The sequence below is a fragment of the Miniopterus natalensis genome, chromosome 1, assembly GCF_054644295.1.
Source record: "Miniopterus natalensis isolate mMinNat1 chromosome 1, mMinNat1.hap1, whole genome shotgun sequence".
NCBI lineage: Eukaryota > Metazoa > Chordata > Mammalia > Chiroptera > Miniopteridae > Miniopterus > Miniopterus natalensis.
This window is the reverse complement of record NC_142081.1, coordinates 112,683,783-112,697,321: the sequence shown is the minus strand read 5'-3', so window position 1 is coordinate 112,697,321 and position 13,539 is coordinate 112,683,783. Positions and strand designations below refer to the sequence as shown.

Sequence of the window (13,539 nt, the reverse complement as noted above, 5' to 3'; positions counted from 1 at the left end):
AATTTGAATCACTGAAAACCAAGCACGTAACTAGAAAGGCATTGAAGTATGTCCATAAGAGTAAGCAGGGGTGGAGGACTGAACAAATTAAATGAGGACAACTCACATGTACCAGATCTAACTTTTATATTGTACTATGAAACATACTGACATTTTTAATGGAGTTCTTAATTTTAATTGGATATATTTATATTCTAACTAGAAAGGAATGAAATTGAGAAGGCCTATAATTTTGCTGTAAATACATGTCACAAAAAAATTGAAAAAAATCTGAATAGTCAACTTACTTTATAGCTTTGCTTATTAAAATATTTCCTGAAGAAAAGTATTCTGAATAGAAACACAAAGACAGTATATGTGGAAAATATTGAGCATAAATGCTTACGCATTTCAAAATGACAAAAACTAGAGTTGAGATGATTTCTCCTTTAGCAGACTTTGCTCTGAGGTTATTAGGTACCTCAGAATCTGTAGAGAGAATATTTGTATTAAAAACACATTCTGTGGAGTAGAGTCTGTTGGAAGCGTCAACCACCAAATTTATTTAGCATAAAATACAACTTTGGTGAAATCTTGCAAGCAGTTTTACAAAACATATTAATAAGACCACATTAAAATATATGTTCTTCAGAAAAAAATACTAGGCCTGGCTAAAACTCTATATATGTGAATATGTACCAAGAATAGTTAATCTGTTTTTGAAAAATATAGTTAGATTAAAAATTTGGGTTTTTTTAGAATTTTACTTTAATGTACATGGATATATGCTATTTTATCATTTTAGAAGGGATTTTAGTTTTGAAAATCAGTTTTGAAAATCTTTGTATAGGTCTATCAATTTACTAAGCCAATTTTGTGGTCAATAAATAAAGTTTTATTATCTTTAATGTAATTCTTCACTCTCAAAAGTGTCCAATTTGATGACTAAAATATACAGGGTGGGGCAAAGGTAGGTTTACAGTTGTCATTACGTGAAACACAGCTTATTCTGGGATTATTATTTATTAATTATTGTATTATTTTCCATACAAACAACTGTAAACCTCCTTTTGCCCCCCCCCCCCCCCCCCCGTGTGGTCGCTCTGCCTGTGACTTAGCGATTCTACTTCAGGGCTGGGACCAGCCAAATGCGCACATTGAGCAACATAAGAGCAAGGATGCTCACAGCAGATTATTTGTCATAACTCCAAACTGGAAACAACGAAACACTAAAAAATAGAATGGATAAACAGATTTTCGGTCTCACCTATTGCTGAACTTCAAGATCACCCGCAAGGCTTTCCGACAATTTTCCTAGGATTCCTGTGTCTGTCTAAGACACGCTAACCCCTTCCTCGTGCTTGTGAGAACCTCGAGGTCCACGCCTTTTCCTGCCTGTTCCTGACTGTGAGGTGGAGCCAGGCCTGACGCTGGGGGAGCTCAGCTCACTGAGCAGCCCCGCTGGGGCCTCCCTTTCTGCCCAGGCCCTGTTCTAATTCTGCTGTTGGAGATGCAGTTTTGCAATGACTGGCCAGGCCAGGCTCCACTTCAGCCTTGGAGAGCTGGGGCTGGGTTTGAGCATTTTGATGTCTCTCTTGAGTGGCTCAGTAAATAGAAGGAATAGGACAGTCTTGCCAGGAAGAATTTAAAATATCCTCACCAGATTAACCAAAGAATTCATACGCATATATGCACAACCCAAGGACTGGGACAATGGTGGGGAGAGGGACTGGGGAGGGGGTGGGAAGGGGTGGAGTGGGTCATTGGGGAGAAAAAGGGACATCTGTAATATTTTAAACCAAAATAAACACACACACACACAAATTTCCTCACCAAGTGGCTCCTATTCTCATTTCTAACTCCGAACATGACCCCGCCCCTCACACTTAAAGGAACCGAGTCCGCAGCAGCAGCAGCCTCCGTTCCCCGCTGGGCAGAGACAAGATGATTTCCAAAGGCGGCTGGGGGGCGGGGCTGCAGGGAGGCTCCCGCCGCCTCCCCACCCGGGCCTTGGCTGCAATGGTGCTGCGGCTGCTCCCCCAGTCCTCCCTTACTGAGCAGTCCTTCTCTTTTTTAATGTTCTATAATTTAAGATGAGAAACATTTTAGGGGTGACGTGGCATCCTTTTAAGAGATGGAAAAATTCAGGTGTGGAGAGGCGATGGGATTTGCATTTTCAGTATCCGCTTAGTGGTAAAGTCAGGGCCCAGTGGCTGCATCCTGAGCACTTGCAGCAGCTTCCAGGAGCCAAGGGGCTCGCTGGCTCCTCAGAGGGCTCCACAAGGAGGCGGCCCCACTGGGAGAATTTACACCACAGAACTAGGCAAACGCTACACACCGGGGCTCCTCCCCTCCCTGAGGGCTGATTGTTAAGCCTGTCCAGCACATGGCCTCCCTAGCCCCCTAAATCCCACCTTATGCCACACCATTCTGAAGTAAAAGGCATCTTAAGACTTCTTGTAAATAATGTAATTTGTAAACAACAAAACCAAACCTCACCTTCTGAAATACTTTTACAGCATTGCTGTTACATGTTCTACTTTGCTACTTTAATTAGTTTTAAAGGATAAAATAAGTACATCATTTATAAAAGTTTTCCTCAGGCAGTGTGCTTTTATATTTTATGCTTAACTTCAGCCTACTTTTGCTATACCTTGGGACATTTCCCAAGTTTCTGTGTAAAGTTATCGAGAGCTCAGTAGATGGCGCTACTGCACTGTCTTTTTGGTCAGTTTTCAAAATTGTTCCTTTCTGGGACATTGATCCAAAACTCCTTGTCTTAGAAAAGGGTTGAGAGGAAACCCCAGATCTCTTAACCTAGTTCTAAGTAGGTACCAACTAAGACTCTAAATCTCCGCTTTTTCAAATTCTTTAAAAATTTTGCGCCTTGAGTAAATATATTGTCTAAACATGCATTCTTTGGGCATTTATCTTTAATTCCTCTCATCTGAGATTCTGAAGGTATTCTGCTAATATTTTCTCTCTAGGTCTTAAAATTTCAATGGGCAGATGAATCCCCTCACAAATTCTTTAGTGTTTTTTTTTCCTATACATAAAACAACAAAGTGGAGAGAAGTTGGTGTTGCTCTGAAAATTGAGTTTTTCCTCCCAGAAAACAGCATTTTGGTTTTAAAAATGTCAGTAACACTATAAAAAATAAGACAAACTCTATCTGATGAGTGAGTGAATGTGTGACAAGCTGGCTGGCTGCAGCACCTTTCCTGCCACCCCCAGGCTTATCGCTGGAGCCAGCTAATAGGCACCTTGTTCAAGTTTTTCCTTTGTCTTATTACTGAATTTTCAGGGCTACAAAAATGTAGAGCTAATCTAACAAACATACATGCACCTACCACTCAGTTAACAAAGAAAAGATCGCTGGCCTATGTATGATTCCCATTTGCACTCATTGTCCTTCCTCCCTAGCATCTAGAGCTCAAATTTTCAGTTTGTGTTTTGTCATCTCTCACTGACTTTGTTCTTTGTTTGTTTGCTTGTCTGTTACTTAACCCTCACCCGAGGATATTTTTCCATTGATTTTTAGAAACAGTGGAAGGGAGGGAGAGGGAGAGGGAGAGAGAGGGAAACATCAATGTGAGAAGAGCAAAGACTGCTTTTTCACTGCGGTGAATAACTTTTGCAAGCGTCAGGAAACAGCTAACTCCCAGGGATGTTTGAACAGAACCCCAAACCCACCCACAGGCAATCTCTGAGATTTGCGATGCTTGAGCGGCCCACGTGGGCTGGAGCGCCCTGGGCTGTAGGTCTCTGTGCGCATGCGCAGTGATGTCAGCGGCGTTGCTTGGTTACCGTGATTCTGGGCCTGGAGATTCTAAGCCCTCAACTGCCCAAGGCTCTGCTTGAACCTTGTGGCGGCGGGCTGTTGGCGAGAGACAGAGACAGAGACAGAGAGAGAGAGAGAGAGAGACAGAGAGAGACAGAGAGAGACAGAGAGAGAGACAGAGACAGAGACAGAGAGAGAGACAGACAGACAGAGACAGAGACAGACAGACACAGAGAGTATTGGGCACGGGAGGTGCGAAAAGCGGAGGGGAAGGTGCGGCTTCTCCGAAGCCCGTAGCCTCTGCAATAATGTTTGGTTTTCGGAGGCGTTGGACCCTGGCCCCCTTGGGTCACCCCCCGCGCCAGAGGGGGGGCATCTTTGGAGGCGGAAGGCGCGGCTCTGGATACAGCGACATGCGACCCATCCACAGAGCTGCCAGGGCCGGCAGCGTGTGGAGAGTGAAGCAAGCTCTGTTTTTCGGGAAAAGCGGCTTGAATGACAGAGACAGGATCGGCAGGTAACAGGGACTGCGAGGCTGGGGCCGGGGTCCCCGGGAGGAGGCGGGTGGGCCCGGAGGAGCCCCCCTGCCCGGCTCAGGGGGAGCGCAGGCCGCCTGCCCCGCCCGCTGTCCCGCCTCCCGCGGAGCCGCAGCGCCTCCCGGGACCTGCGGGCCCAGCGCTCGGGCCACTTCGTGAGCAGCACAGACACAGACACAAGGACCCGCTCAGAGCCCCCCCTGCACACACTCTACTGACAATTGTTAAGCGATTTAACCACATATCAATAATGGAAACGAAATTGAGTGTATACAGCATTTTATATTGATGTTCACACTTTATTCCCATGATACAGCAACTTCTGGGCTAAAAGTTCTTTAGGTAAAACCCGATAACCGTTTATCTCGGGGCACACCTACGCTCCTTACTGAGGGACCTCAGAAGGACTTTCAGGTGGGAGGATGGCAGTGCCCTCGACTAGGAAGACTCAGTTTCTCAAAATGTGTGCTCTTTTTATGTTTGTCAGTTTTACAAACCAAATAAATATGGTTTTAAAATTTTTGAGTTACGTTGGTTATCTTTCATTATTGTCATGAAATTAAGAAAAAATTTGTGTAGCAAAGGTTTGCCCTTCTAGGTATCAACATGTGCTATAAATTTCCACAAACTGTTTTCTTACTAGTAGCTGAAAAGACACATAAGTGATTGGGACAGAAGGGAAAATATCCAAACACCCAAATATATGTAAGACTTTAGATCTTGCTACTGGTGACATTTCATGTTTGTAGGAAAAGGTCAAGTTCAAAGGGTGGAGAAATACCTGTTAAGTATTTGGAGAAAACTAACTAGATTTTTATCTCCTCCAAGTAAATTCAAGATTGAATTTTTTAAATACACAAAATGAGAAAAGTACCAGAAGAAAACACAAATGCCCACTTATACACTTTTGTTGTTGGTGGCAAAGACTCCAAAGCAAGATTTCTGGAGGTTGCTTGAGCAATATAAAAAATTCAAACCCTCTGTCTATCAGACAATATTAGCAAAATAGAAGAAAACATACTTGCAAAATATTTACAATGTCTGTGTATCAGAGAAAAAGTGAATGTTAATTTTACAGAGAAGTCTTTGAAATCAACAAGAAAAAACAAATCTGAAAGTGGACAAAGAACTTTTTGCTTATGTACAAGTGACCAATGGACAAAAGAAAAAATATTTAGTGCCCCTGCTAAAAAAAGGAATTTATGTTAAAAGAGGAGTAAAATAATGTTTTCCATCCACAGAGTTTGTGAAGATGACCAGGGATTGTCCTTGTACTGCTGCTTAAAGTTTAAGTTGCTTCTGACTTTTGAAATAGGCAATTTGGTGCTGAGTGCCACATTTAAAATATGTGTGTGTGTGTGTGTATCCTATACCCATCAATTCTATTTATACTAAAATATCTTGATGAAATAATTAGATAAATTACATATAATTTGTTTTTCTCAGCACTGCTTAAAATAGCAAGGTATTATGAAAAAAAATCAGTTTGATTATACATACACACAAACAGACTATCATCTTAGGTTAGCTGAAAATATGTGCAAAATGTAATAAAATTTATTTCTGATCATTCTCAATGAGTATTTTTTAAAACATCTGATTTCTGCAATGATCAGGTACAGAAATTCTAGGAAATATTATTATGAATGAAATCATTCTGGGGAAGAGCAATAATATGAATCTTGCAGAGATAAAATTATTTCTCACTTTCTACTTTTTTTTCTGAAGACTTTTTGAGGATTGGTATCTCTTGACAACTTTTAGCCTCTTCAGAAGTAAAGGAAATATATATATTTAAATTGTTGACACTATAACAGATGTCATCCATTTCTCCCCATTTAATGCCCCTCCACCCAGCCCCCTTCGGCCTTCACCACATTGTAGTCTGTGGCCATGAGCTATCCATATATGCACATATATGTTCTTTGGCTAATCTCCTTCAGTTCCTGCCAACCCCCTCCTTCTGTTTGTTCCATGTATCCATGCCTCTGGTCCTATTTTGTCTGTCAGTTTATTTTGTTCATTAGATCCCACATATAAGTGAGAGCATATGGTATTTGTGTTTCTCTGGCCCGTTTTGCTTAGCATAATACTCTCCAGATCCACCCATGCTGTCACAAAGGGTAAGAGTTCCTCCATTTTTACAGTTCTATAGTATTCCATTGTGTAAATGTACCACAGCTTTTTATCCACTCATCTACTGATGGACACTTGGGCTCTTTCTTATCTGCCTTTAGAGTGTATACATATAACTACACATATATATTTTACTTTATATGGCTTTATTACATACAATATGTAAGTAATTATAGATTAATCATTTTAGTTGTGTCCTTATGAAAATAAAAGATAAAAAAACTATGCCCTGGCCAGTGTGGCTCAGTTGGTTGGGGCTTCATCGCCATAGCCCTCCCATACACTGAAAGGCCACTGGCGCAGTTCCCGGTCAGGGCACATACCCAGGTTTCCATCCCAGGTCAGGATGCCTACAAGGAGCAGCTTATGGATGTTTCTCTCTTTCTCTCTCTCTTTTCCTCTCTCTTGAAAATCAATTAAAAACAAACATAAAAAAATATTTTTTAAAAAGTTAAAATTTTTGTTGTTGACAGTATTACAGATGTCTTCCATTTTCTTTCTTTTTGACCCACCCAGCCCCCACCCCACCCAAGGCCGTCCCCATAATATTGTCTGTGTCCATGGGTCCTGCATGTGTGCATCTATGTCCTTTGGTTAATCTCTTCCTGTCTCACCCCCTCACCCCCGAGATGAGATCTGTTATTCTATTTCATGCATCCATACCTCTCAACCTATTTTGTTAGTCAGTTTATTTTTGTTCATTAGATTCCACATATAAGTGATATCATGTGATATTTGTTTTTCTCAAACTGGCTTTTTTCTTTAAATAAAGCAAATATCAGTGATTATTACTATTGCCGAAGTATCATTTTACTTTATAAAAGTTTCCTTTAAAAATATTGAACTCTCCCACTATGTTTATCCATTTTTTCAATCCATTTGTACATGAAATATAACCTGAATGCCTCTTATGCAGCGGACATATTCTACTCAGGACGTTTTCAATCTCTCAGGCCCCTTTCAAACTTAAAATCTTCATGTTGCCCAATATGAGCAAAATGAGAAATTCAAAATTGAAGTATTATCACAGTTGAAGCTTATTCTCCCTCCTTTCAAGCAAAAGTATTTCTGAAGGTAGTAAATTGTAAAAGATGACCTTTACCTGCCCTTTTGAAAATGCATAATAGTGTTAAACACTAATATTGATCATTGGGAAGATTTGCTTTCCATACAATCTATAAATCTAAATATTGAACAAAATGAGCCACTCTTTTCATTTAAATCCTGAGTGTCCATTGGTTTAAATTTTCTTGAAAAAGTAAGAATTATTTTTAAAAATTCTTGTTTTGTTCTTTTGGTTTTCTTTCCCCCATAAGGCTTTTAAGAATTAAAACTTATTTAAATGCCAACCATTTGAACAGAAATGCAAGAGGTCTGTTGTATCGACCATTATTCACTCAGGGAAAGGCACCCTGGACGGTATGATGCCAGTATATTATGTATCAATAAGAATTTTTTTAAACAATGCTGCCAACTATAGTTGTAAGACATTCTGAATTAAAAATTGGATTCCAATGTTGGAGATGTTAAAATGTGAGAGAATAAGCATCTTAGAATCATTGAAATACTCAGTATTCTTTCTGATCCTTAAAACATGCCTGCAAAGTAGGTATAATACCATTTTACTTAATTGAAATGTTGTCTTTGTAAAGTCGTAGTAATAGTAATAGTGATACTAATATTATCTAACAATTATTGAGCAGTTTTTTGGTGCTAGGAACTGTAGGAAATGCTTTGCATAGATTCTCATTAAAGCAAACTGGTGTCCTGTGAGATAACTACTATTTTTATCCCCATTTTGTTGATGAGGAAATTGAGGCACAGAAAGGTCAAGTGATAGCTAACAAGTGACAGTTAAAACAGGATCAGACTCAAGCTGAGCTGAATGCCCAGGTCATCCTCTGTTCAGACAGGCTGCTGCTTCATTAATGTGCATAACAAGAACTAGTAAATATTGTACTGTCCCCAGAAGAAAACGAAGGTGTAGGGACAAATGTTTATAATTACCTGAATAATTGTGTATATTGAAATAGTGCACTCTAAGTTCCTAAAGAGTCCTCTCACTTTCATAGGACTGCCCTGCATGTGGCCTGTGCCTGTGGCCATCCCAAAGTGGTGACTCTCCTACTAGACAGAAATTGCCTGTTGAACCCCCGTGACTCTAAAAAGAGGACGGCTCTGATTCAAGTAGGTACTAGCCAACTATGTTAACATGCGATGGATTTGATATAATCACTTAGAATAAAAATGAATTTCTCTCATTTAACCAGAAGTCATTGGCAAAACTTGTGGAACGTTTACATTGAATTCCTAGAATTTATAATCTATTTCTTGGCATAATACTGACAGGCTTTAGAATATCAGAATGAAGAGTGTGCAGCTATTCTGCTAGAACGTGGTGCTAATCCAAATATAATGGACATCGATGGCAACACCGCTCTCCACTATGCTGTCCTTGGTTACAGTCAAGCTATAGTGGAAAAGCTGCTTTTCCACAAAGCAGACATTGAAGCAAAAATGAGGTATAGATCAAATAACTTTATTTACAAAATATTTGAAATACACATTTTTACTTTATTTGCAAGCATTTTCTTTCTCACACACATACACCGAACACAGTATTATCAGGCCCTGTCACCATGGCAACAACTCCAAAGCCCAGTCAGGGAGGGCTGGAGGAATGTAGTGCCCACAGAAGGGGCAAAGCTCTGTCTCCCAGCTACCCTTCTACCCCAGGAGGGCAACTTCCTCTTAGGGCCTGGGAGTGGGTGGGAGGCTCAGAGCCCAGAGGACTGAAGGCCTGGGGGAGTGAAGTGATGGTGGGGACTGGCTGCTATGCTGGCAGAGGCTTAGGAAATGGGTGCTGCTGGGCACGAGTGGGAGGGGGAGCCCTAGTGCCCAGCAAGGGGAGCTGGGTGAGTGCAAGTGGGAAGAGGAAGCCGCAGTCCCCAGGCAGTAAAGGAAGGACAGCATATCATGATAGGTACTGTGATAGGAACAAAGAGTCTTGGAATCAGGACTGTAAATATCTGAAGTGGGATCTGGAGAATGATGTTGAGTTAACCTGTTGAAAAGGGAGTGGAGGGCATTTTAACAGTCAGTGACTGCACAAGGGTGAGAGGAAAGCAGCTCCTTTTTCTTTACTTTCTATATTACATGTTTAAGTTCAGAGGATCTTTTATAAGTTTTAATATTCAGTTTGGATATATGTAATTTTGTAAATCATAAATTGTTTTTGCTGCTCTACAGGATGGCCATACACCACTTTCCCTTGCTAAACGTGAAAATAGACATCAGATGGCAGAGTTGTTAGTAAGCAGAGGTGCAAAAATCGACAACATAAAAAGGTACAATAGCTTGTTCTTCCTTTTTAGTTTGTACTTGGAGAGCACACTTATTAAAGCTGGGGACAGTGAAACAAGGAAGGGCTTAGGATAGAAGAAGCAATAGGAGAGAGCCTTGGTGGGGTTGCTTTGGCTCACTGTAAACTCAGAAAAGGGGCCTTGGAGACAGGTTCAGAGGGTTAGCCCAGGATGAGCTTCCACTGCCCACTGCTCCCCTGGTTGCAAGTCTGATGAGGTCTCATAGAGTTTAGGAGATGGAAGCCTGAGAGGATGAGGAGGGGCAAGGGAAAGCCTCAGGAGTGCTCCCAAGAGGGAGAGTGTGCTGCTGTTTTTGTTTTTAAACCTTAGTATTGATCTAGAGTGGTAACAATCATTGAAATGAGAAAGATTAAATTAACAAGAAGATTAACTTATAATTATATAGTAAAAAATATGAACATATTATATTAGGTAGAAAAACAATTACTCTGACTGGGCAACTGGAATAGCAGTATACTGGAGGATTATATTTATTTCTAATGTTGATTGATGTCATTTGCAATGTGACCTTTTTCATCATTTATTTTATATTAGCTAAAGGGGTTTCATATTAGTTTTATTAATTATGTATTTTATGGACTCTAGCTGATAGTTTACTTGATACAATAGTGGACTTAGTCTCTCTTACAGTTTTTTTAACCTTTACTATGTATATAGTTTTCCTTAAAAGGTGCATGTTAAATATAAATAGTTGATTTTGTGTTTTGGATAATCCTTTGCTTTAAATTGCTTTGTTTGATGAACACTGATATAATTAGGTTATCCCTAAGTGACTGTGAAAACTGCTACCAGATATAGTCTGGGCTCATCAGTTATTATTCTCTTTCATTTCTAGTATATTTTGATGTTTTTAGTTTTTATTGGTATGGGTAGAAGGAGAAAGATAACTTTAATTGAATAAACACTTCCTTTAATGGAGGCAAGTTATATGTGAGTGATAAAGAAAAGAGACAAGGGCCTTCAATTCACACAAAATGGGGTTTAATGCCCAGCTTTCCTGCTTGCCAGCTGTGTGACCTTGGGAATGTTTCCTAGCATTTCCAAACATGTTTCTGGATATTGCAAGGAGGATAGTAATATATCCTTCAAGGGGGATTGTGTGTAAGACTATCTAGTGGTTTTATCTTGTAAATATTTACTTTAAAATGCTAGTTAACAAGAAACTGAGGTTTAAAATAATTTCACTGTTAACTTTTTGTGGAGCAGGTAAGATTTAAGGCAGTTTGGGAATGGGAGTGAATTAGTCTATGTCATCAGTCAGACTCCAAGCAAAAGGCTAGACTAGTTTGAAGTAGCAATGGGCCAGATTCTTTATTTCAGGATTTTTAAGATCTTTATTAATAAGGATCTTAACATTATCCATTTCATTCCAAGTGGAACCTCTATGCATGGGGTTACAAATAAAGTCACATCTCTGGTTTTTCTAACTAGTTACTTGGGGTCTTGAAGTGTTCATGTTAGCAGAAAAATGTGTATTTGCTGGGGGCTATCTCCTAGAGTCTCCCCCTTGAATTTTGTAGGAACCTAAAGGATTCCCTAAGTCCAAGGGAGACAGTCTCCTTTCACAAGTCAGATGGAGATGTAAAAAGGACACTCTGATCTCTCTGTTGTTTCCATTGGTTCTATTGCTGCAGAGTTGCTATTGAAACAGGTCCTAAGTCTTAATTGACCTTTGCTCCCAGGCTGCCCTTGCTGATCCAGATTCCTGAGAGTTCATGTTGATTCACCCTTGGACTTGAAAGTTACAGCATTTTATAGTTTACATACATACGCTTATATGCTCGGCCATTATTCTAATTACCAGCACTGTGTTCTGGCAGCTTGGCTTCCTAGCTTTAGCTACCCACAGCCTTCCCCTGACACTGAAACAGCTATGTGCAGCTCACATATTAGCCAGACCTTCGCAGATGAGTTACCCTTTGAGCTTCTTGTTTGTTTTTTCCTGCCAGCAGGTATTAGATGGAATGACCATTCTAAGCTGTCAGAGAGGTTCAAATAATGCTGCAGGAAAAGACCAGAATTTCCTTTCTCCTTTGTTACCAGATCTGTACCCCATGGTCACTTTATATACTATAGAGCATCTTTGTTTAGGTAGTGGAAGGTCCCATATCGCCTTTCCCAGAATAGTAGGTACCAACTTGCCTGAGATTCCATAATTACAGTTGTCCCCTCAAGTGATATCTTTGCCATAATAATGACACTTTCCCAAGTGACTTGAATTTACCTCCGGCTTCAAAATATTTTAAATTATGCCTCACCTGGAAGTCAGTCAATAGAAAGCTCTGAATCAAAAGTAGGTTATTGGGCATGAGACTTGCTAAGGGCCCATACATGCCTCATCAGTATCCATGAGTGACAAGTAGGATTCTAACTCGCAAGCTAAATGGGGGTGGACAAGGAGATTACGCATCAGTCTCATAAAGATCTGCTTCATCACAGTTTGAGTAGGTAGAGAAGGGAGAGTGGGAGTCCAGGCCAGGTTGTGACTTCTCTTAGTTTTCTGCCGTTGGGATGATTAACTACAAAAATAGGGCAGTATTTTCATATCTGACTTCATGAAGAAATGTAATTGTAAATAAATTTCGTTGCAAGTTATATACTAGTTGAGATACCCTGAATTACAAGCCATGAAGAAAGAACAGTTAATAACCAAAATTAATATTTTCTAAAAACTGCAATATTTGAATGTTAGAAACTATGAAAAACCCACATTGGTGTTTATTTGGGATTCCAAAATAGTTTCAACAAATAAAGATCATGAACAGGTTTATTCTTTGCCTTACTCTTTCTCTGAACATGTCTTTTTGCTGTACTATCTCATATAATCATCCTAATAGCCTTCTACAATAAGGCAGTAAGATTCATATTTTGTAGAGGAGGACTCTGACCCAAAGAAAAGTGACTTGTTTGAGAACAAACAGCTGATGGTTATAGAACTATGATGTCTGACATGAAGACACTTGCCATTATGTCAAGCTGACACTAATTAATTCACTGAAAGATATGGCCCTCAAATCATGACTATTTCATGTAACTTTCTTTTAAGTTATGTGCCTAATAAAAAGTTTGTAGAACTTACAAATTTGAAGTGTATGGTATAATTAAAGTTTGAATATTAGCTCTGATATTACCTGAAATATTCTAAGAATTTACTACATTTGGAAAATATTTTGCTTTAATATTAATACAGTAATATTATTTATCACCATTTCTTTATACATAGTTATCAACAACAAAGTACTGAATATGAAGGAGAAAGGCCATCTGTAAAATGTTCTGAAAAAAACGATCATGGTAAGACTTCTGATAGTGAATTACCATAAGTGTCCCCACCATAGATAAAGAGTAAGGAAGTTTTGATAAAGAAAGAACAGTTAAAAAAACCCCACAATGTGTAAGATAGGCGTATAGTATTCCTTAATTTCTTCCTTAATAAACTAGTATCTAGTATTATTTAAACACTTAATTGTAGGTGATTTAAAATCTGGAACAATATTGTTTAAAAGAAGTCATTTATTCATGAATTCTAATATCCTATATGATATCGTTACATAAAAAAGTAAAAAGATTTAAGTTAGGATGTAGTATATTTCCTCAATAATCACAGTATAACAAATTGGACTTGTTAAATATAGATGTTTTGTTTAGTGTTTACAGCAAATAGATTACACTTAGTAAATGAATACTTGTTATTACATAGTGATTTGCCTCACTAAAAAGTCAC

The 13,539-nt window shown here is 39.3% G+C and overlaps 1 protein-coding gene across 1 annotated transcript in view; it reads left to right on the top strand.

Moving 5' to 3' along the window:
• Window positions 1–4,173: 4,173 nt before the first annotated feature.
• LOC148094323 (ankyrin repeat domain-containing protein 26-like) overlaps window positions 4,174–13,539 on the top strand; it is a 49,777-nt gene continuing 40,411 nt past the window's right edge. Inside the window, exons 1-3 of the mRNA XM_087821051.1 lie at window positions 4,174–4,277; window positions 8,505–8,619; window positions 8,782–8,954. Of these exons, the coding sequence (XP_087677177.1) occupies window positions 4,174–4,277; window positions 8,505–8,619; window positions 8,782–8,954 (392 nt within the window). The remainder of the gene's footprint in view (window positions 4,278–8,504; window positions 8,620–8,781; window positions 8,955–13,539) is intronic.